The sequence below is a fragment of the Diadema setosum genome, chromosome 8 (assembly GCF_964275005.1).
Source record: "Diadema setosum chromosome 8, eeDiaSeto1, whole genome shotgun sequence".
Taxonomy (NCBI): domain Eukaryota; kingdom Metazoa; phylum Echinodermata; class Echinoidea; order Diadematoida; family Diadematidae; genus Diadema; species Diadema setosum.
Window position 1 is genome coordinate 37,419,770 of NC_092692.1, and position 24,168 is coordinate 37,443,937.

At 42.0% G+C, this 24,168-nt stretch overlaps 1 protein-coding gene across 1 annotated transcript in view; it reads left to right on the plus strand.

The window, feature by feature from the left end:
- Window positions 1-22,238, plus strand: part of LOC140232238 (uncharacterized) — a 32,955-nt gene extending 10,717 nt beyond the window's left edge. Inside the window, exons 9-27 of the mRNA XM_072312371.1 lie at window positions 294-442; window positions 1,812-1,926; window positions 3,324-3,570; window positions 5,146-5,351; window positions 6,245-6,337; window positions 7,002-7,108; window positions 7,563-7,798; window positions 8,951-9,065; window positions 10,043-10,362; window positions 12,711-13,019; window positions 13,779-14,078; window positions 14,891-15,067; window positions 15,733-15,930; window positions 16,273-16,395; window positions 17,390-17,533; window positions 18,105-18,407; window positions 19,192-19,348; window positions 20,246-20,439; window positions 22,155-22,238. Coding sequence (XP_072168472.1) covers window positions 294-442; window positions 1,812-1,926; window positions 3,324-3,570; window positions 5,146-5,351; window positions 6,245-6,337; window positions 7,002-7,108; window positions 7,563-7,798; window positions 8,951-9,065; window positions 10,043-10,362; window positions 12,711-13,019; window positions 13,779-14,078; window positions 14,891-15,067; window positions 15,733-15,930; window positions 16,273-16,395; window positions 17,390-17,533; window positions 18,105-18,407; window positions 19,192-19,348; window positions 20,246-20,439; window positions 22,155-22,238 — 3,577 coding nt within the window. The remainder of the gene's footprint in view (window positions 1-293; window positions 443-1,811; window positions 1,927-3,323; window positions 3,571-5,145; window positions 5,352-6,244; window positions 6,338-7,001; window positions 7,109-7,562; window positions 7,799-8,950; window positions 9,066-10,042; window positions 10,363-12,710; window positions 13,020-13,778; window positions 14,079-14,890; window positions 15,068-15,732; window positions 15,931-16,272; window positions 16,396-17,389; window positions 17,534-18,104; window positions 18,408-19,191; window positions 19,349-20,245; window positions 20,440-22,154) is intronic.
- Window positions 22,239-24,168: the final 1,930 nt, after the last annotated feature.

Genomic DNA, 24,168 nt, shown 5'->3' on the forward strand with positions numbered 1-24,168 from the left:
TATCCCGTTCCAACTTATTCCTTGCCAGCCCAGCCTTACCAGTATGAACGTTCTCCTCCTATTCTGAGCAAGTTGTTCTCTGTTGTTCCTCTTTGTCCTAGTATCACACACTGTATGTCAGGAGATACACATATTTTTGTTATAATATGATGGATGGTTTGTGTGGTTGTGCACAACTCCTTTGCTTCTAGCATCCTCTTCTCACAAAAAAAAAAATAATAAAAAAAATAAGAGGAACTATTGCTCATGGGGCTCTCAATCACCTCCCTGTCCTGCGCAGAAAAGTCGACCAGACGCACCAAAGTCGACGAGGAGCAGCTAGCTGCCAAGGCCAAGGTCAACGAACTGTTCGGGAAGACCAGCATCCTGGACAAGCCGCCGGCCAGCAAGGCTCGGACCAGGGAGTTCCAGCTGGACAGCAAGTACAAGAAACCTCAAACAGGTGCACAGAAGGATCTTATTCACCAATGAATTCCAAAGTGGTACCAAAGTGAAGATTCATGGGCTTAGTGAGACCAAGGATACCCTTTTACTGCAGATTTCACAGAGTCTATCTACTGAATACATGTACCTTGCAAGAACCGAAATCCAACAGTCATCATGATTTTAAGTGGAAAACTGTACTATTCAATTTATGGTCTCTATATGATTGTATGATATACATGGTATATTGACTATGTGCAGAGTGTTCCAGATATGGGTGGTAGTAGCCTTTTGGCAAGGCCTCGTGGCTCAAGATTGAGACTAACTTGCCACACCTAGCACTGCGAGAAAAACAAACGGGTGAACGCGAGACTTTTTGAAACCTGGGTTTTTTTCCCTACCGCCTTCCGACGAAGGTGAATATGAATTATTCATTATATTCATGAGTCAGATCGCAGTTGGTATGCTAATGAGGACATGTCAATGCTGCGCTGGCAATGCAGGCAGCTATGGATGAGCGAGCCGCTGGCATGCATACTTATGCGTATTCATTAGATGCGACGGCGTGGTAAGCAATGTGGTCGCTGATTGGCTGCTACCCTTTTTGGTAGGAGAATCAGCGAGAAACAAGGTTCAAGTTAAGAAATTCATGTCAGGTTTCAAAAGGCCTCGTGGCTGCGCCACTCGGTCTCGCATTCACCCGTTCTCTCGCAGTTAGTCTCTTTTTCAGCCACGAGGCCTTGCCAAAAGGCTAGGGTGGTAGTAGCTCAGAACATTCTCAGAACCTGTGCCTGTCAATTTGTATTTTATCACCACTTATTGTATTGTGGAATTGTTCTTGAGGGAGGAAACATATTATGGAATCGAGTATTCTGTTCTTGTCACAAGTCATCCCAGAATGAATACTCAGACAGGTCCGTGTAAGGACTGCCGCTTTCAATGCACCATGAACATCTGCAATTTATCCCAGCAAATATCATAGTGATATTGTGCCATTTTCATATAGACACACGAACAAAGTTGTAATTTCTCGTCAATTAACCTCAACTGACCTGAGATGACTCCAGTTGACCCCCAATGTGAACTTTAACCAAAGAGGCAATATGCCAGTCGGTAATAAAGTGCTAATGCGCAATGTGCACTGTACAGTAATATTGTTACTTTGAGTGCGCATAGGGAGGTCTGCCATTGGTATGAAGTGTACAAGAATGGTTTTGCCCTTAGCAATGACAGTCAACGCTCCGCGGTAGCACCACAGCAGCCAAAGAGTGCAGACTTGGGTTACACCTTGCACAATTGTTCTGTGTCTCTTTGTGATCACAGACATCCTATGTAGTTCGCCCTCTGTAGGCAGTTAGTATCTAATCTCTTTGACTTTAACCCCCTAGCTCCTGCCTCCAGTAAAGAGCCCAAAGAGGAGGACTTCACTTTTGGGGGCTACACTCCATCGGCAGTGGTCTCTACCAGACCGGACTCGGCTCCCCCTGGCAGGAGGTCTGTTAGGTAAAGAGCGCCCTCATCCAGGATCTTTTGCTGGTTTTCATCATATTTTTTCCCCTGCAAGGAATGAGATTTGTTGGTCTTCTTCTAATCACTACAGTAATTTTCTCTTCCTTTACAGTGTGCAAGCTGAAATTTTTGTGAATTATGAGATTCACCTTTGAGTTGCAATGATAACAATGCTCAAAATTAAAATGTGGCAAAACCACAACCCATGAAAGAATATTGTTTCAAGCCATGCTGTCAGTGCTGCATGGATTGTGGGCAACTGGTACTACTGTAGGTATGGTCTAGCATGCTGCATGTTGCATTTGACAAGTAGCAATTTGTGAAAATATCTGTAAGTGACAATTTTACTGTGTACAGCAGTTAGGAAGTAGATATACTATAACAATGAATTTTATTTTCATTGTACTTGTCAAATTCTAACTACTATCACATTTCCTTTGCCCTTTTCCTCTGTCTACTTGATAGCAAAATAAGGATGATCAATTCTAGTAGAAAATGAGAAGTGCATTCAAACACAGTGGCTGGAATAGGACAATGCAAATCTAGCCCTGGGTTTATAAAAAAGAGTGAATGCGTGAGTGACACATTGTGTAGACAGACAGACTGATTTCCAATGATGAATGCAAGCTGTCATGCACATGTGCAATGTGTGCTTAGTTCACACTTGTTTTAGTCTGTGGACTAAATCGTTGCTGAGAATGAGAAGGGCATTAAAGTGCTTCAAATACTATGGCTGTAGTGGCAACTTAAAGGGTGTGTACGGTTCTGGTCGAGGTGAGGATTTAGCTTTTAACGTTTTGCGAGATATTCAGAAACCACTCTATGAGATGTCAAAGAGCATGCAATTCTAAAGGGTATCAAAAGTATATTTGATGAAAATTGGCCTTAAAATGGCTGAGATATCCCAAAACAAGGTGAAACAAAGAGATCCTAATAAAGTTGTGGCCTGTCGCCTTTTTTTATTATCATTTTTTTGGATATCTCGGCCATTTCAAAACCAATTTTCATCAAATAAACGTTGAATCCTTCTTAAAATTACATACTCTTTCATATTTCATAAGAGGTTTCTTATTATCTCACTTAGGAATGTTCAAAACATGAATCCCCACCTCAACCAGTACTGTACAGCCCCTTTAAGGCCCTTATCAATCTCAGCTGATGAAATGTAAACCATGGACTTCATTGAAATTGCCTTCGAAAATTGATGCAAGTAACTTAGAAATGTAAACTCAAGGTAAATTTTGTGTTGAAAATAATCAAATGCTGAGCACTAGAGCAAAAAGAAAGAAAGAAAGAGAGAGATAGGTAGGAATGGAGAAACATATCCCACATAATCCGGTGTTAGACAAATATGGGTGATGCTGTCAAATTCGTAAATTTAAATCCACCAGATTCGCTGAAAACAAAGAGGATGATGATGATGACATCTTTGGTAACTCCACCATGGATCGCCCCCGGAGACCCGGTGGCAGCACCAGGCTCTCCTCTGCAACGTCCAGCCCTTCCAAGTCGGCCAAAATGGAGGAGGATAACGATGATGATTGGCTGAGCGAGGCCGCTGGACTCGGGTCGACGTTTCCTTTGACCTCGAAACAGAAAGCGACGACGGCTAGCAAGAAGCAACCTTCCACGTCTGATGTGAGTGACAGGCCCTAGCATGTTAACATCATATTTCATAGTTACTGGCCTTTCTGAGTGATATATGAATTTATGCATTTTGGGCATCATGGGAAGTGCTGTAACTTGACAGAGAAAAAGCGGGGAGGGGGGGGGGGGGGGAAGAGGCGAATTCTTGTTCCAAAATAGTCATGAATTAAAACGAGATCCAATGCTCACCACTTTTTTGCACAGTTTTCAAGGTTTTGTTTGTACTATTACTTTTTCCTTCATGCTTAGGGGGAATTATTATTCATTCTTTTTCATTTAATATCAAGTGTTTCAAATGCTTTTCAGCTCACTTGATGTATGGCTAAATCAAAATTCACATTGTACTTGATTTCCACCATTCTTTTGGAAACATATCCTATTTTGCACTGTCACTGGATGCATTCAATTTTTGTCGAGCCCACCGGAGGTGGGGAGAGACTAAGGGATCGCCTGCGGCGTCTGTCCGTCCGTCCATCCGTCGTCTGTCCGTAACGCTACAAAAACTTCAATAACTCTTTACTCTAGGCTTCAATTGCAATCAAACTTTCAGGGAAGAGGGGTCATACAAAGTTTCACATTTTACCATATATGAAGGTCACCTCAAGGTCAAAGCTCACAGGAAGGGGTCAATGAACTTTAGGGCCTAATGTTAAGTTTTTATGGCACGTTTCTATTATGGGTCATAACTTTTGATCCATAACTCCATTTGTGACCAAACTTGGATGGTAGATGTCCCTTGGGGAGTGGATGGTCACCACAAGGTCAATGGTCACAAGCATGGGACAGCGAACTTTTAGAGCCCAATGTTAAGTTTTTATGGCGCGTTTCTATTATGGGTCATAACTTTTGATCCATAGGTCCGTTTGTGACTAAACTTGGATGGTAGATGTCCCTTGGGGAGTGGATGATCACCACAGGGTCAAAGGTCACAAGCAGGGGTCAACGAACTTTTAGAGCCCAATGTTAAGTTTTTATGGCGCATTTCTATTATGGGTCATAACTTTTGATCCATAACTCCATTTGTGACTAAGCTTGGATGGTAGATGTCCCTTGGGGAGTGGATGGTCACCACAAGGTCAATAGTCACAAGCATGGGTCAACGAACTTTTAGAGCCCAATGTTAAGTTTTTATGGCGCGTTTTTATTATGGGTCATAACTTTTGATCCATAGGTCCGTTTGTGACTAAACTTGGATGGTAGATGTCCCTTGGGGAGTGGATGGTCACCACAAGGTCAAAGGTCACAGGCAGGGGTCAACGAACTTTAAGGGCCCAATGTTAAGTTTTTAGGCGCATTTCTTTTTTGCCATAAATTTTTACCCTTTTACATCTCTTTTTATCTGTTATATCCCATTCGCGTACAATGTCTTGTACGCGAATGGGCGAGACACATTATGGCACTTGCCTTGTTTAGAACCTTTATTTTTGTAAGAAGGTTTATTATATGTCCTATTCATTATTATGCATTTCAAATGAACGGTGTATTTTGTTGGCAGGTGTAATGTTTAGTCAGATATTACACCTCTGCAATATTTTGTTTCCTTTTCTTCATGTTGATGATATGCAGGTAGATATAAACAAAGTGCCAGAAAGGTCTGCAGCCCAAGTCGGGCAGAAAGTGGCAGGGAAGGAGGAATCGAGCAAACCCATCCCCACCAAAGACACCACCAGGGCAGGAGGAGGGGTTACTACGGAGACACCCAAGAGACCCGCATCAGCGGCGGACTACCTTGGCCTTGGTGGTGATGAGATTGATGTTGATTCCATCGCACCGTGAGTCCAATGTATTATTCTTTTTTCGTATAGAGGAAAAAGGAAGTCAGGTGGTCTTGGATATCTAAATGTCCACTACGTTGTGTTTATTCATCTTGCTAGTCAGGCGCATTGTGACACCATGCTTTAAATTTTATGTTCACCAGACACAACCTGATCACAGAAATGCATGGAAGGAATTATCAGATACCTGCTGGCTAATACCATACAAAGATCTTCATTTTACTCTGTTGGAGTTGCCAATTCTGCAGCAGCCTTTCCTGATAACTTGAAATACTGCTTTATATGCAAAATGTATAAGCCTCCCTGATTTGGTGAATTTCTGTGGCCATTGAGATGCCTGTTACACACCACTATCTGCCTGGGCACTGTTTCATGAAAGTAGTCAGCCCTGACAAGTTGGCAGTCTCTGACAATCACCATAGTAACAGTCAGTGACTAAGTTTCTTAGCCAATCAAAACCAAGGATTTTGCTGACATTGTCAGAAACTGACACCTTGTCAGGGCTGACAACTTTCCATGAAACGGTGCCCTGGTTGCTTTTTGATCTTTGATGCTCTATGATCCCACCAGGCAACAAACTCTTCCATTTCTGCAGTGTCTCATGTGAGCATGCATATACATGTCGTGTGACTGGTTTGCACCCGCCGCAATGTGTATCATGCATTCAGCATACGTGTGTGCGCTTTGGACACCGCCGTAATGGCAAATCTTCTGCCAGATCGAATCGGTCTGTGGTACATCCAAGTCGTATTTTAAGCAATTTTTCTTCACACAAAAAAATCACTTGTATGCAAACAGATTAAAAAACAGGAATGAATTCCTTCACAGCCTGGGAAAGTATGTGCTTTATTTCTTGGGAATGTGAATACCTTACTTTCACCTCTGCCTAGACAAAAGCAAGTGACGCCTAGAAGCGAGACCGGTAGTCCAAAGAGAAGTCGACTGGATGACATGTTCACTGTGCCAGCCAAGAGAGATACCACGTAAGTTTGACTTCCTCAAACAATTCCATTCGGATATCACTAGGAATATTAGATTGGTCTTCTGTAAAAAATAATTACTTCTTGAGGTCTACTCGATGATATTTAGAAAACAGTTATAGCATCATTATCGCCTTTTTGTGTGTGTGTTTGTGGGGGGAGGGGGAATGAGGTCCCAGCTCTAGTGAGAATAGGATTCAGGATGGCAAGGGGGCCCAGTTGGTAGCAAGTCTGTGGTAGCAATCTAGCATCCTGGGTTTGAGTCCAGCTTCGCAGTGCTGTTGTAGTATTGTGCCGCTGCCAGACCGTACCGTACCAGACCGTACCAATGAGGCACATCATGGCTTATAAATGAAGGCAGAGTGAAGAATAGGGCAAAAGTGTCTTTAACTCATTTAGACATAGACTGTAAAAGTGGATATTTTTGTGCGATTAATTTTGTGTGCTCGGCCAGGTAAGATGAGTTTTCGCGTGTGTTTAATTCTGCAAAATCAGGACATCAATCACCCAAACATACGGCAAACAGAAATATTCATGTGCTTTTATTTTCGTGCTCGTTTCTAGTTGCGCGAAATGTGCAAAAATCTCAACACTGTGAAAATTTCCACTTTTACAATACCATATTTATGATTTTTGTTATGTGTTTATTTTTTTCCCTGCTTGTTAGTTCTCCTTTCCCCTGGGACAATGATAGTGCGGGAAGAGCCAGAAAGAAACCAGGAGATCTTAGCTCCACTGGTGATCTGGGTAGTACCTTTGACTCCACAAATTTTGGTAAGTGGCATGTAACATGGTCTCTGTCTGCGGTGATATACCGTATACGCCGAATATTTTGTGAGGTTTTTATTTTCGCGAGTCAGGTGCTATTCGCGAAATTAAAAACACACGAAAACATTGACTCTAATCAAGCTATGAATGTGATTTCTCCTTTCGGTACAGAGCTACACGATCGCAAATTTAACCACTCGCGAAATCATCGGGAAGTTCCGATTCATGAAAATTTAGGCTCGTTAAATATATGGCGTATACAGCAACCTGTAAGAGTGGCTTTGTTACTGATCGACCAAACATATGTACATATGTGTGCATTTCTTTGAGCATATGTACATTGTATGCTTCAAAGCACCCTGGAGCTGTATTATAAGTGAGGAAGAAAACTGTGTCAGATAATCATGTGCCATGCTCCGATATATTGTGTTTTCTGAATTCTATGATTACTCCTTCCAAGATGATGACGACGACGACGATCCCCTGGGCGAGAGTGACCCGATGAGGGCCAGCCTCATCGCCCAGCAACTGAAGCAGCTGGCTGCCCTGGAGCGGAATGAGCCGCTGCCGACGCCCGAGAAGGCAGCCCCTCCCTCCTCCACCTCCTCTGCCACACCCGCAGGCTCCAGGGGGCCTCCTGCAGCAGTCAGACAGGAGTCAGCTCCACCTTCCTCTCAAGCTCCTCCCTCCAGCAAGGTAGCTAGAAAGAGATAGAGAGAACATGGGATGCTGGGTTGGCAAATGGAATGTAGCATCAAAACTTTTCTTATTCTTACTTTTTTGAGCCTGCCACCGGAAACTCTCTGCAAGATCTGTACTGTCATGTCTTACTCATATCGTCAATGGGGTGACAAAACCTTGTATGTTAAATTTTGGTGAAAATGACTTTCTTGGATTAATGGTAGGATAATCAGTTAAAGGGGCAGTCTTTTAACTTTATAATGCATGATCATATGAAAATACTGTGTCAATACTATTAGAAATCGCATATGCTTTTCTTCAACGAGATCTGTGAACTTCAAAAAACTCAGTTGAAATCGCCTAAATCGCTCATTTTTCGGGTAGTCGGGAACGCCCCCAGAAAAAGCAAGGACCGGTCACGTGCCTTGTCAGGTGACACTTTGACGTAGCAGGGGGTATTCATAGTGCCGACTGTCTCGCCGTATACCGTATTTCACAGTGCAGTGAGTCTTGTGTATTTGTAGGAAAGTTAGAGAAAATATTTCAAGAAAATGCCATGGAGGTGTGTCGTCACCGCAGCAAAGACACAAAAGATGGGTGTAAGTCTGCACAACTTCCCTAGGCTAAAGATGACGCCATTCGAAAGAATTGGATTTTGAGACTCATTTCATTTGCTGAAGCGAGCCCAGCAGTGCAGTGCAGTGGGATGCATGCGATGAATGCCAGAATGGTTCTTCTAACGTTATAGTCGTCAGGTTGTACAGCCTCGTATGCAGTGATCGCTTGGAGGAGTGGAGCCAAGTACATGTAAACTAGTACGTAGAGGAGGGGCTGTATACTCGGCCAGGATTTGTGCCCAAGAAGAGGATCCTGCAGCCCATAGCATCCATATTCCCACAACAGAGCCTAGCATATGTGTGATCAAAATTCTCATGAGCTATAAAATGTTCATATCGCTCACACTGGGAAATATAATTTGGAGATAGCTGTTCTTTTCCTTCCCGTGCATATGTGTGCTCTTACCTTGAAAGAAACTACCTCATGTATTAAAAAAAAACCCAAAAAACTTCTGTAGTTCTGAAGAGAAACAGTTGGTCACGATACACATGTGTGTTATTTTTCTATAACCGTTACTAATCTTTCTTCTTCCTTGCTTTCCAACTCCAGACGGAAGCAGGGCATGGCATGTCAGCCACTGCCCCCCTCCAGAGGCAATCCTCCTCAACTGCTCTCCCGACCACCGATCCCAAATCGTCACCCAGCCACGGACAGCCCACTGCAGGTAAAGATAATAGCCACAGCCCACAGTCAGTCCCTTCTAGATGAAATGAGAATTCTGGTAAGAGACTTTCACTTCAAAGAGACAGGCTGCGGTAGAAGCAATGAGTCATGCGATCCTAGAGCCTGATGTACTAAAGATTCTTTCTTTGTCATATCATATCTCCTTGTCAATTAACTTTTTCAAATTTTCTGTGTGATTTTCACAGTGTTGGCCAGAATACTCTAGATGCCTGTGTCATTGTATGTACAAGGTTATTACAAATTATTGTCAGAGAGAGAGAGAGAAAAAAAAACAACAAACAAACATTGCCATAGGAGCAAGTTAATGACATAAAGGTCAACATTCTTGTGTTAATAATATTGCTAGTTTTTATATACTGTTAAACAAATTTTTTTTTGGCGGCATAACATTTTCGCAAATAGGAGCCTATGGCCTTACTTGCAGCATGAAATTGTCACAAGTTGCCTCAAACATTCAATGCATGTAGCATAGACAAGATCTTTAGCGTGCATTTTACTTTCGCAAAACTCGGTGCTCCGGAAATTCGCGAAATTAAAATGCACGCAAACATTCCTCGTTTTACAGAAGAGCATTTCACACTTGTTAAGTATGTCAATGCACTTTACAGACTATCATTACCTCGGCCATCGGATATATTATTTCCAACCAGCACTGACAGCGCTCACTCTCCACTCCCTGGGGAGCATTCCAGCCAGTCGCCATTTTACAGGCGCGCACATGCTGATCAACCAACATAAGCTTTCTCATCGTATGGGGTACCCATTTATACTCCTGGGTGGAGAGCAGCAATGTGGACAAAGTGCCTTTGCTGAAGGGCAAACGTGTCGGGCATCGCATGGGCTCGAACCCACTAACCCAAACCATGCTCATGTCATTCAAAGATGAGCGCTCTTATGCACTCAGCCACGACACCTTCATGCGGTAGACATTCAGACATATTTTTCACCCACTTCTAGGGAGACGGGAACCCAAGTGGAGACAAGAAATGCATCAGCGGCAACAACAACAACAACAAGCACAGGGTAGCACACCTGCAACCCAACCACAACTGCCGACCAGAGAGGCAACGTCTACAAAGCCTGCAACATCAGCAAGGGGTGGTATGCCACTCCAAAGTCCTGCAGCACCACCTGCTCAATCTACAAGTGCTACCTCGGGGATGTTGCCAGGGACGACTGGTTCCGGAGTGGATTCAGCTCTCCTGGCTGGTAATCAACAGCTGGAGAAACAGAGACAAGCCATGCTGGACTTTGAGGCAACTCTGAAGCAGCAACAGGTGTGTTGGTCTTTGTAAGAAGGGTATTGGTGTTCTAAGAGGTGTGTTGGTGTTGCAAGAAAGATGTTGGTGTAGTAAGAGCTGTGTTGGTGTTTTAAGAGGTAAGTTGGTGTTATAAGAGGTGTATTTGTTTCTAAGATGTAAGTTGGTGTTGTAAGAGGTGTGTTGTTGTTATGAGAAAGGCATTGGTGTTTTTAAGAGGTGTGTTTGTGCTAGCAAGAGGTGAGCAGGAGTTGTGAGGTGCATTGGTGTTGAAAGATGTGTTGGTGTAATAAACTCATCAGTGGAGGATTTGTGGTGCTACATGTTGGTCCCCACCTTCGATTCAGGTTTATCCTTGGTTGATCATTTAAAGAGAAAATCTTGATGCATTTTTTCATGGAGGTATTCTTGATACAGTTAAACTCGCCTAAGTCGACGTCGCATATGTCGAATAATCGCGTAAGTCGATGATTTTAAAAAGTCCCGATTTTTCCCCATTGACTTATGTGTATTAATTCACTCACAAGTCGAATTTTGTAAGTCGAATACTCGCCTAAGTCGATGAAATTCCAAGAACACTTTCACGGAAAAACCATTGAATTCACTGTGCCTAAGTCGAATAAGATTTTATCGTGTAATAAATTACTGTCATTTATTATTCATTATTTATTACTCAATCATTATTTTGTTTGTCAGATGAGTTTGAGGTGAAAAAAAAAAAAAAATCTAAAATCAAAATTCAAAGCGATATCATGGGAATGTTGAACTCTCTTCGTGTTTTGAGGTCCGCTGGTACAGCCCTGTCAGCTATCGCGCTACATATGTACAGCGTTCGTACAGTACACATGCGTTCATTTACATGTACAGCTTACAGTATTGAGCTTGTAGTGTAGCTTGGCATTTGCAGCGCTGTGCAGTGGAGTGGTATAATGGATGAAGCTGCTGAGTTTTCAAAGCGGAAAGTAGGGGGAAAGTTACGGGCACGGGTAAATCAGAATTGCACCTCTACACGCATTTCAAGCCACGGTATGGTAAACTGGAATCAATCACTGCTCAAATGTCGTTCATATTCACTTCCCCAAGGTTTAACAAGGGTGTTAAGTAATCGGACCTGTGCCAATACTAATGCACTGTCCATGCAAAGTTAGCCGCGGCCCTGCCGGGCGACCCGTGCTGCGGCACACCGCTCCAGCTCTCAGCTCCAAAGTAGACAACATACATGTACATGTACATTATACATACATGTATGTACGTGTGGTGAAACTGTAAAGTCAATTTTTTTAGACTTACGCACAAGTCGAAAATCGCCTAAGTCGATGTGTTTTGCTCAGTCCCGAGAAGATCGACTTATGCGAGTTTAACTGTATTTAACTAATTTCAGTCATCTGAGGACGTTTTAGCCACTCTTTGGCATGCCATTTATATGTGTCTATGTGTATATTTGTTGCTGGTATTATCTTCAGTAATAAATCTGTGCCACCGTGATGAAAACATGAAAGTTGACATGTGAAGGTAGTCATGAGATACATGAAGTTCAATTTCTGTCACATGAAAAATTAGGTGATATTAGATTTCTCCCTGTTTGCATTGGAACATTGAAAAAAACAAATTATATATGTGCTGGGGTTAGTTGAATTCAGGGTATGTTTGAGGATTTGCATTCACCATCATTTTTAGTTGGATGTTATGTAAAATGAAGAAGATATTCTAACAAACAATCTCAATGAAGTTGGAGATGACAAGATAGGAAGCAGGTGGGAGAAAATAAAAACAGAAAATGTGGATGTATTCTAGAACTTTAAAGGCACGTAGACCCGGTAGTTGCGGGGGCACTGTTGGATGATAGTGCTGATCACTGTTAGTATTGATACGAAGATTGCTGAAGTTCAGCTGTCATCAAGAGTAAAGTGCGTAGGTGTTGCTAGGTATCGTTGCTTTCATTGTCTTCTCTGTGCATCACGCAGTCTGTAGTGATGCCAGGGTGCGTGTTTATGTGCTTCTTAGTATGACATCACAAAAGAAGTTTGCTAAAGCTGTCATCCCCCTCAGCCGAATCATGAGCCGAACTGTGATCGGACTTCTTCGGACTCATGGAAATGGGTCATAGCGTAAACACTAAAGAGGAGTCGATAGCATAGGTCTCTGTGGGAAACTTGCGCCGTGCGCCCGCATACGCATTCGACTAAACCACTGGGTCCATGTGCTTTTAAAAATAGCTTTAGAAGAATTGCCTACAGCACAAAGTGGAGAGAGTTTGTATTGATGGTGAATGCAAAGAAATCGGGGAAGTGCATACAAGACAAAGATCACGTAAAAAGGGGAAGAATAATCAAAGGGCCTCTCCCTTTCTCCCCCTTGACTGGTAGGCACAGATGGCAGCAGAGCATGAGAAGCAGATGAGAGCTATACAGGAGCAGCAGCAGAAGGCGCTGTTGCAGCAACAGCAGCAAGTCCTGCAACAGCAGCAGCAACAGCAACAGCAGGCCCTTCAACAACAGCAGCAGCAGCAACTCCTGATGCAGCAGCAGATGCTGCAGAGCACTCCCGCCACCCCCAGTGTGGCCGGGCTGGGTCTCACTGGTGGTGGTGGTGGTAGTGGGCTCTCCACATTGGGATTTGGAGCTGGTGTTGGGACAATGGGCGTGGCATCGCAGACCCCATGGCTTGAGAATAAGGTAACTATGTTAATGCCAGTTTGGACATTGCATGTATGTCTTCATTTTCAGTCTCTCAAACTTTTCCAGCACTTCTACAGTGTACCTAGTTAAACCACTTTTAAGTTTCCACTTTGAAAATGAAGGAGGCTCTGGAATGAGAATTTTGATGAATGTCTCTTCTGCCTTGATATTTCTTTCCTCCTTGGTTCACCTGACTGTTAAGATGAGTTGATGCTGCAGCAGGGCACCACTGTTGATGTGTGTGCCATGCATTCTGCATTGTGGACAGGAGTTTTGCTGATTATGTCTGAACATGTACCATGTATGAGAGAGTCACAACTCATGCACGTAAAAGATCCTGCTTCATTCATTCATCGCAAAGAGCAGGGTGTCTAACCCGGTGAAGTGGTCCCACCTCTCATCCAATTGGACCCCTTGGAAGACCAGCTTAGCTTAGCTGAATATGGGCTATCCAGCCATCTTCTCAGATGGAAATGAACAAACAAACATAAGTACTGCTTAAGGTTGAAGATGAAATTATCACATTAGATTTTGTTATGAGAATATGCACTGCAGAGAAACATGCCTCTCTTTTAAGATACTGTAATGTTGGAATTCTGGCCCCGTCGTAAAAAAAGCTTTGATTGATTCAATGGTGATAGCATCACACTCTCACAGTGTGTTCATTCTTTATTTATGCTGCTGAGAACATGCAACTTGCAGTGTATATCAAGGCCAATTCAAAGCTCATCTCATGCTTTCTTCCTCAATGGTCAGCTCCGGCAGCTGGAGGCGGAGAAGTCCCAGTTGGAGGCGTCGGCCCAGCTTGCCGAGAAGCACCACCGGCAGCAGGTGGAGACGCTGGAGGCGGGCCACAGGGACTTTGTGGCCCTCCTGGAGGAGAACGCCCGGAGACGGGAGACCCGGATCCAACGCGAAGCGGAGGAGGCCTCGGGCCGGTCCGAGGAGCGACTCAAGGCGGTCATCGCCGAGCGGACCACCTTGGTCAGTGAGCACCAGGCCAGGATGGACCAGGTGTACCAAGAGCACGGCCGAGAATTGGAACAGCTCAAGCAGGTGAGTTGGATCTTTATCTGTGACTTGTAGTCTTGATATTAAGCGTAGTGATGATGATAATGGTGATGACGATGCTTCTACTGCTACTTACTAGTGTTGTAACATTACTAATAAGTAGCAATTGTCGTCAATGTAGTTGTAATTATCGTTATTGCCAGCTATCATTATTTGTATTTTCTTCATATTTATTATTTTTAATATCATCATCACTATCATCTTCATCATCACCATCATCATTATTATCCTTAATGGCTAGTTGTAGTAGCAGTAGTAGTGTCATCATCTTTGTCGTCGTGATCCTCGTCATCAATGTTATCATTTTGCATGAAGCACTGCTCCACACTTTGTGGTTCTCGAAAAACAGTCAGCAGCATGCCAGTACTCTTCAGGCATTGAACTCAAACCGACACATACAATGTACAACGCACTCATCTCATATTCTTTGGGAGCACTGAGTCTCTCTTCACCTCCAAGGCTACCACTTCCTGGCACGTGCCTGGTAAAGTCACCCACAGTAATGTTCAACTTTGTGCCAGGCACCCATTTATACACCTAATGGAAAGATAGCACTGTAGATGAGAATGTCACACTAAAGGACACTAGAGCAAGTGTGATTGGGGCTTATTCTGTGACTTTGCAATTAGCGTGGACATTTTCGTTTCTTTTTTTAAAATCAAAATCATCATCATACATCACATCAAATGTGAATTTGTAAACCACCTTCTGAAGAATCCTGCTACAAGTAGTTTGATCCTTGTGTTGAAGAAATCTATGCCCCGTCAAAGCAGCTAACCATGCAAAATTCTTTGCAGATGCATCGGCAGGAGCTGGAAGCCCTCCGTATCCAATGGAAACGGGAGGTTGAAGATACCAGGAGGACGATGCAGCATCATCTTGACTCCATGAAGGACAGCACGGGCCACACCCAATCCCTGAAGGCCGTCGTGGAGCGCGTAGGAGCCGTCGGGGAGCAGGTCAACTCACTGCAGGTACACAATGCACATTTTACCCGGCCCTATCTACCTTGGTCTTAATATCTGGCATGAAGTGTGTTTGTTAAGTGGACAGGCATACGTTTTAGGAGGCCTGTGTGTGTATGAAACGATTGCATGAGTGTGTGATGTGCATGAATTTTTTTTTTTTTTTGGTTGCTCCTTTGAGGGAGTCTTCCAGCATTTTTAGACCCATGTACATGTACCCTGCAAACAGATTTTCATATTGCTCACACGTGCAATGCGTGGACTAAATACATGAACTTTATGTGAAAGTAGCACCTATTATATTGCCAATAATGTACATTATTGAGAGAAAACATTTACAAAGACCAAACAGATTGTACTAGCATCAAAATCAACCCTTAACAGAGCCATCTTGTGTTCCTGCACCTGTTCAAACTCAAATCACCCTGTGAAAATAAATTGAGTGTATCATGTAGGATATACATGTAACTAAAGAAATTTCCATCACTTATCCAAAGGGACATTCTGGGGCAAGCATAATGAATGGGCACTTGGGCCTTTGCCCAAAGGGACTTTTGGGCAAAGGCCGAAGTTCCCATTCATTACGCTTTCGCCAGATTGAGTTTTGTTGCCCCGGGCAAGTGGGCTCACAGCATCCTGTCATGATACGAAACATAACGCACTTGTCCCCACAGGACAGAATGTTGGAGCAGCACCGGTCCCAGCTCGACAACCGTCTCCAGGACGTGCGGGAGAAGGAGGAGGAGATGAAGAGGATTCGGAAGAGACTGGAGGAGCAGGAGGCAGAGATGAGTCTGGAGAGAGAGCGGTTGCAGGCCACTGTCTCACGTCTAGAGGCGCACATCAAGGAGCAGAACCTCCAGCTAGATGAGGTAGGTCACCACTCTCGTGTGCAAAGAAACAGGAAATACCTTTTGCAGCCAAAAGAGAGATACTCAAAAGGGATAAAGTGTAATGAATCTGCATCATTTCTCATTTTGATAGAGGTGGAGGCCATAGAAAAATTCCATGGATGTAATGGCATCAAAAACCCACCATTACAGATGCCACAGCATCCATCATATAGTGTGTTTTGGTTTCACTATTTGTATAATGTCTTTTCCTAGGAGCGTTGGAGGCTTATTGAATAGAGCACCTCTATCTTTCACCTCAGTGCGAGATCTCGTACCACCGCATTCATGACCGTTCACTATTTGTATAATGTCTTTTCCCAGGAGCGTTGGAGGCTGCGTCAGGAGCAGAACAAACTCTCCAGCCTGCAACGGATGGTGGAGGAGGAGAGGAAGGTCATGTCTGAACAGCTAGCCTCGCAGCAGACCTCTCTTCAACAGGCTAAGGTGTGAATATACTCTCCATTTCTCTCCCTCTCTTTATCTGGATCTCTCTGTCTTATATCTCTCTCTGTCTTATATCTCTCTCTGTCTTATATCTCTCTCTGTCTGTCTCTTGTCTCTCTCTCTCTTATATCTCTCTCCCATTATCTATCTTTTCTCTCTCCCCCTCTATCTCTATTTGTCTCTGTAAATATATCTTCATTAATCTCTTACATTGTATCTCTATCTCTCTTAATGTATACGTGTATCTGTCTCTATCTCTATCTGTCTCTGTAGTTATTTCTCCGCCTGTCTATTATCTCTATCTCTCTTATATCTATCTATCTATATCTATATAAATATATCTTTCTCTATCTCTATCTGTCTCTTATCTCTATCTATCTGTCTATCTATCTGTTTATCTATCTATCTATCTATCTATCTATCTATCTATCTATCTATCTATCTATCTTTCTCTCTATCTATCACTTTCTTTTTGACTGCTCTGTGGGATCAATAATTACAATTTTTATACATTTTAGCAAGACAGAAATTAGGTTAGTCAGCCATTTATACTTTTTTTAAACATTATTTCCTAATGTGAAGTTTGTATTTTTTCATTTTTATGAATGTTAGAACCCTCAGAGATGCAATGTCATGTTCTCAACTAAGCCGAGGAGATTGGGAAAACGGTTGCCCTAAAGTGTGAAATTCTCAGCCATTGGTACGTTTGTGAGAAAAATTGGGGTGTCATATGCGCGATTTACCATCTAGAGTATGTTAGAGAGAATTTCTGAATTTCTGGACAACTTCCATTTCCACCATCAAATGTCAAATATTCTTTTTATTCTTTTCATCAAGTTGTGACATTTCAAAAGTCTGCTTCTCTGTCACTCCTTTGAAAGTTTAACAAACACTTCTTGCTTAAAATTGTCGATGGAAATCATCTTCTTCAATGTTGATCTGAAAATGAGGAGTTCAACATTGTAATTTGATCTTTGCTGATGCTGTTTTTCAGAACGCCGTACTGGCAGAGCAGCAAAGCATCATGGGACAGTGTCTGGAGGAGCGTAAATCGCTGGCGGCCGAGAGAGCTCAGATGGCTGCTGCCCGTCGAGAGTGGGAGGCGACCATGCAGGAGGGGCTCACCAAGGCTTCCCAGGTTGGTTTCTTTCCTTGGCAGCTGTCTAGCTTCTCGATTTGTTCTCATTCAATCCTCCCCCATCCCCCACCATCCCCCAAATCTTTTAGCTACACTGGTTTACATGCAAGGGCCTGATCATTATCCATATTTTTTAGCTCAGGGGTAATGAAAATGCGGCATTCCCTTTACCATTTGAACATACTTATCTATCTGATTGGCCTCAATGAATTCACTTCGTAACTATAGAGATGCCAACTGGTTCTTCTTTGTAGCATTTTGTACTTTGTTTTGCCAAAAACACTGCAGGTTTTCTGAAAAAAACAACCCAAGTGGTATTTATTACTTACTCATGTTTATTGGAGGCAAAATGAAAGTACTTTTTTTGAACGGAGATTTGCCTTTTCAGACCTCAGAATACTACAATGTTGTTTACAAGGTTGCCATCCCTGTACCAGTACTTCTACTTGATGAAACTTTGTGTATTGATATCTGATGTACTCTTGGTACCTTCTATACAATGAAAAATGGTTTAATGATGTCAAGCAATGTACTCCTGCTAATATCTTTCTCCCTCTCCTTATCGCTCTAGGAACAGGCCAGCCGCGAGGGAGCCCTCCAAAGCCTGTCGGAGGAGCGCAGCAGGCTGACCGCGGCCCGCGAGGCGCTCCAGCGGGACGCGGCCGACCTGGACCGCCGTGGGCGGGAGCTGGAGCGGCAGGAGGCTGAGATGCGGGAGGAGCGAGGCCGGCTGCAGAGGCTGGGGGAGACCCTCCAGGCACGCTCCTCTGAGCTCCAGGGAATGGTCAGTGATGCGGTCTCAGTGCGGGAGGAGGGGGAGGCAGCGCTGGTCAAGGCCCGCAAGGTGGAAGGAGAACAGCTCTCCAGACAGAAGGTCAGTCCATTCTCAAAGATGCCAACTTATTATTTTTTTGCAATATTTTGTACTGTTTATCATATTGCAGATTTTGCAGAAAATACTGTTTCTCCCCAAATCTTATAGCTATGCTGTCTATTGCAGGAAAGGTAAAAATACTGTTTTTCCACCAAAAATATGCCTTTTCAGCCCTGAGAATGGTGCATTGTTGTTTTCAAGGTTGGTATCTTGGTATGAAAAATTATCTATCCTGTCATGTTACTACTTGCACTTCTGCAAATGCTCCCAATATTCATATCGACTCGGATGTATCAGTGACATTTTTCCCCAATATCTTCATTTTGATATTTTCTCCAATAGATAATATTGTGTATGTTTCTGCTTTCACAAATTTGACATCTACGCTCCTGTTTTCATTGTGGTCTCTAATTTGTTCTTGTGACTTTCAAATTAAGCAGTTTTCATGGCAACTGAGCTCTTGTGTGTTTCTCACTTCAAGCTGTGCTCCATTGAGAACAATCATTATGAAACACTCTTTTATAGTAAACATAATTTTTCCCACTTGGCCAGGTTCACTCATTTTAATTCTACTGAATCAAGACATTGATTAGAGGTACATAACAGCAAGCAAAAATATTTGCATGCTTTTATTGTCACAGTAGTTTCTGGTTGGGTGAAGTGCACAAAAAATTCCGCACTGAAAATTTCTGCCTTTACAGTAATTAAAGAAGTATTAGATGCATTATGGTACTCTGTGTAAACCTCCTATCTCTCATTCTCGCTCTTGCTTTTGTGACATAAGTCCCTTGAGCATCACCTGGACGAGCTGCGGGCCACGGAGAGGAGGATTGCAGAAGACAGGCTCCAGTTGGCCGAGGAGCAAAGGTCGCTGGAGAGGTCGCTGGGGTCAACTCTATGCCAGCAGTGTGGGCTGTCACTGTCCATGCAAGGGTTTCGAGGTATGGCTCAAAGGACGTCTCAAAAGTTTGACCCTCAGCAGTTTCCAAAATTTGCCGAGAGATGGCGATTTTAGATATGGGTATCAAAGTTCAGAAGATGAGTTAAAAGACATTGCATAAGTGCACACGGAGAAAATGTTCTTAATTCATGCAATTTGTTATTGCTGTTGTTGTTGTTTAAATTGAATTCCTATTTCAGTTGTACACTGCTTCATATTTCATATAAGTGGTTTCTAGTTATCTCGCAAAATGTTAAAACCTGCATTCCCACCTCAACCAGGGCTATACTATCCTCCTTAAAGGGAAGGTAAACCCAAAGAACAATGTGGATTGAGTGAAAGCAGCAACATTAGTAGAACACATCAGTGAAAGTTTGAGGAAAATCGGACAATCGATGCAAAAGTTATGAATTTTTAAAGTTTTGGTGTTGGAACCGCTGGAGGAGGAGACTACTAGAGGATATGACGTATGAGTGGACAACAATACAAGGAAAATATAAAGGAAATTCAACAAAAATTCACTTTTCTAGAATTATGAAAGAGCAATGGACCAACCGCTTTCAGAAAGCAGGGGGAATAATTGCTACCCTTAACATATGTCAACATCAAGTTGATGGAATTTGTAATTTTCATGAAAAATGGATTTTTGCAGAATTTTCTTTATATTTTCTTGGTATTGTTGTCCACTCATACGTCATAACCTCTAGTAGTCTCCTCATCCAGCGGTTCCAACATCAAAACTTTAAAAATTCATAACTTTTGCATCGATTGTCCGATTTTCTTCAAACTTTCACTGATGTGTTCTACTAATGTTGTTGCTTTCACTCAATCCACATTGCTCTTGGGGTTTATCTTCCCTTTAAGAAGACAATGAGATGAGATTTATTATCTTTCACAGAATCCAACCCCCTGGCCATCTCTTCCTCTGCCACTCTACCTCTGAGGGGGAGGTATGACAATCACGAGGGCGGGGTCATGGGCCTGCCCTCCGCCCCAGAGGGAGATCCCATGCCGACGGAGGTAGTGGATAGACTCCTGGCCCAGGCTGAGCTGGACCGCACGCGCAATATCTGGAAATTGGCAGCAGAAAAGGTAGGTGGTCGTTGTTGTTCGAGAGAACTCGTTGCTGTAAACTGAGACTAACAAAAATAAGAAAGAGAGGAGCTTGATGTTCCTTTCGAAATGATGATGATATTTGTATATACTCAGGTGTTTGCCCAGAGAATTCTTTGGTTTTCATGGATATATTATCACAGTATGAAGAGTTTTATTGCAAAATGACCTAAGCACCATTTTCATACATTTCAAAGTAAGTCCATCATCAGATAAAGCAAAATAAAATCTTTCCTGTGATACCTCACTTGTGACATAACAAGGAATATTCTAGAAGTTATGATTAGAAATATCCTGTACTTTCTTATTATTGTCTTGGGTTATTTAATTTTTTTTTTTTTTTTTTGGGGGGGGCAGCTTCATTCACAAATATCTCAACTTAACAAGAATGTAGTTAGATCATTTTGCAATAAAACTCTTCATATACTGTATTCACATCACAATATGTTTTTAAATCTTATTTGTAATGTGTTTCTGTTACGCTCATAATGAGCTGAACAGTGTCAGGAGTGAACTATATGTGTTGATTTGTGATAACTGTACATACTTTTGAGTAGCTGCATTTTACATAGTGTCCATGATATGCCTGTATGAGGCTGACTCAAATACTACTTTTAAATCTTTTTTCGCATTGTCTCATGTCTGTATTACCATAATTTACATCAATATAATGAACTGTAAAAGTAAAAATTCTTGCGTGAGTAATTTTTCAAGCTCTGCAAGATGAAATGAATTTCATGTGTTTTGAATTCCACAGAATCAAAGTGTAAAATTGTATCACCTGAAACAAGCAAAATACCTGTGTGCTATTTTTTTCGCACTAGTTTCATGTTGTGCAAAAATGTTCTTTTTTATAGTAGTCATAAAAATATAAACATACAGAAAAGAAGAAAAAGAAAAATTTTGTGGACAGACTTTTAAGAAAATGCATAATATAGATACTGCAGTCAAGTTGATTTCTGTTTGAAATTACACTGATGCAGAATCTATGACTATGGTAATGCTCCACAAGATTTGTAGATACTGTAAAACGAGGAATGTTCGTGTACATTTCAATTTCACAAATTTTGCGAGAGGAAAGATGCGCGAAATTGAAATGCATGTGAAAGTTCTTGTCTACACTATACACATTGATTGTTATGAATGTTAGAGGTAACTCGTGAAAATTTCATGCCGCTAAAATATCATGTTTTATAGTGAGCAACATGCCATCTTGTGAGAGAAATCGTACAGGCTGTAAAAACAGTGTTCATGCCAGTGGCAGCAGTTTGGTCAAACAGCTTACCTTACCACCTGCTGACACATGATGCAATATTTGGTACACTTGGGTACCAAATGAAAATTTGCCATTTTGTTGAATTATTTTTTTTTTCAGTGCTGTACCCTGGGTTACCCAAAAATGTGTACAAATAATCTTTAGTATTATTGTGCACAAAAATGTTTTCTTGTTTGTGATTATGCAACATAATCAACATTGGGATCGTTAGCGTCGCGCCTCTTTATGCCGGCGCTGATGATGAGAAAATAGTCGCCATGACAACATTGCACAACTGTATGATAATGGACTCAAGATGGCGCTACACAACGCCGTACCCTGGGTTATGACGGTACGCCGGGGTACGGCGTGCCGAATCACATGTAGAGAATGCTTCCTCAGTTGTGGTAACCTCGATCTCTGCCTTCTTCATTCGCAGGACAAGGAATTCCTTGAGGAGGAGACCTCCTTTCTGGAATCTCTCAACGGTTCCTTCCGCCTCGGTCCCCCTGCGGTGACGTAGCGGTTTCTCGTCTTCCCAAGAGTGAGCCTGTTTCTTGCCGTAAAAAAACAGCATTCCTGCCTTTGCTTTTTACGCATCACAAACACAACAGCAAAAAAGGCATTTCCTTTGGTTTATTGTGCATTACAACGCACAGTGTGACGTCTGTAGTTATTCTTTTCCCCCAAATATACCATTGGTTGTGAACATAGAGAGCACATTCCTTCCAAATCAGAATACCCAGAATTTCTGGCTGTTGTGACTTTGAGTCTTAGCTCTGTTAAGGGATTTTTTTTTTTGTTGGTTCTGTTTCTTCTTTCTCTCTTCAGTCTTCTATTGTTTTGTGGATGAGATCATCAGCAGAATGATTAAAGTGAAGAAAGAGCAGTGCTCAGGTTGACGTTGGGTTTAATAAGTTCGTGCTATTTGACAAATTTTTGCTGAATGTCAGCTGTTGACTGTTTGCATCAAATATGTCTCTCACTTATGTCTTCCGGAATTACAGTATAATAAAAATGTTTTTGAGAACTAGCTGCCACATTGAACAAAATATTAAGCTGCCCCTATGTGCAAACATGTGCTTTCATGTGTATAATGCTGCAATATGACAATAAATACATTTGTGCTAATGTATCGTGCTGATGGGTCTCATTCACGTCATATATCAGCAAGAGCAAGTGCAAAAATATGAGATTTTTTTTTTTCTGTGGATCTTGAGAGGATCTTGTTAAGGTATGGATTCCAAGAAACAAACTGCATTTTTACACCTCATGAGGTCCCTTCCAATCTGTATTCATATGTATGTAGTATATTTACTTCTATAATAAATGCAATCAAAAGGAGACTGACCAGAAATGCATGTAATATAAATGAAAAATTGAGCAAAGAAAATGGGATTTTATTGGAATTCGAACCGGAGACCTCCAGTGTGCTAGACCAGTGCCCTGCCAAGTGAGCTATAGAAAACCCTGATGCAGAGTTCATACATATATCTCAGAAACTTCTCTATACTCTCAATGCTTGTGTGGTCAGAAGCTATTATAGTGTGTATATGTGTGTGTTTGTGTGACAAACACACACACAATAATCAATTGATGGAAATCAATGTGTGGATGAAATGTGAGGGATCACTGAAGTGATGCAGCTCTGTGAATATTGTTACTATTAGATATATTTTTGAATGAATGCAAACAAAGGGAAATGGAACAGAAATGCATTTATATATACTGTTTGAAAACAAACAGAACTTCTTTTTTTTCCCCCTACCCCTATTGGAAGAATTAAGGCGATACTAAAGAAGTATAGAGAAATATTGGAGTCAGGCAGAGAAGCGGAGAAAAGAGCTGGAATAAGATAGGAGTGAAAAGTTATGAGGTGGAGAAGGAGTTAACCTGTTGAGAAAGAGTCCCGAGTATTAAAGGGATGGTACAGTATTGGTGGAGATGAGAATTGGGCTTTTAACTTTTTGAGAGATACCAAGAAAACACTATGATATAGTACAGAGCATACCATTTTCAGTGGAATTCAAAGTTTATTTGATGAAAATCAGGTTTGAAATGACTGAAACATCCAAAAGCAAAGTAAAACAAAGCGATCGTAATAAAGTGTGGGTCCCACACTTTATTAGAACCCCCTTTTTTTGGATATCTCAGTCATTTCAAAACCAATTTTCATCAAATAAACGTTGAATTCCTCATAGAATTACATGCTCTTTCATATTTCATAAGAGGTTTCTCATTATTTCACCAAAAAATGTTAGAAACCTGAAATTAGGTCTCAACCAAAACTGTATGATCCCTTTAACGTGTCAATGGGAAATGTGTGTTGTAGTAAAATCAGCTTGTCCTCAATGAGTTAAGAGAACAAGAATTTCATAAGAACTGTAAGTTATTTCTGAAGAAACATGTTCAATTTTATTCTGTCTTCAAACCATGATCTATAAATGCGACCT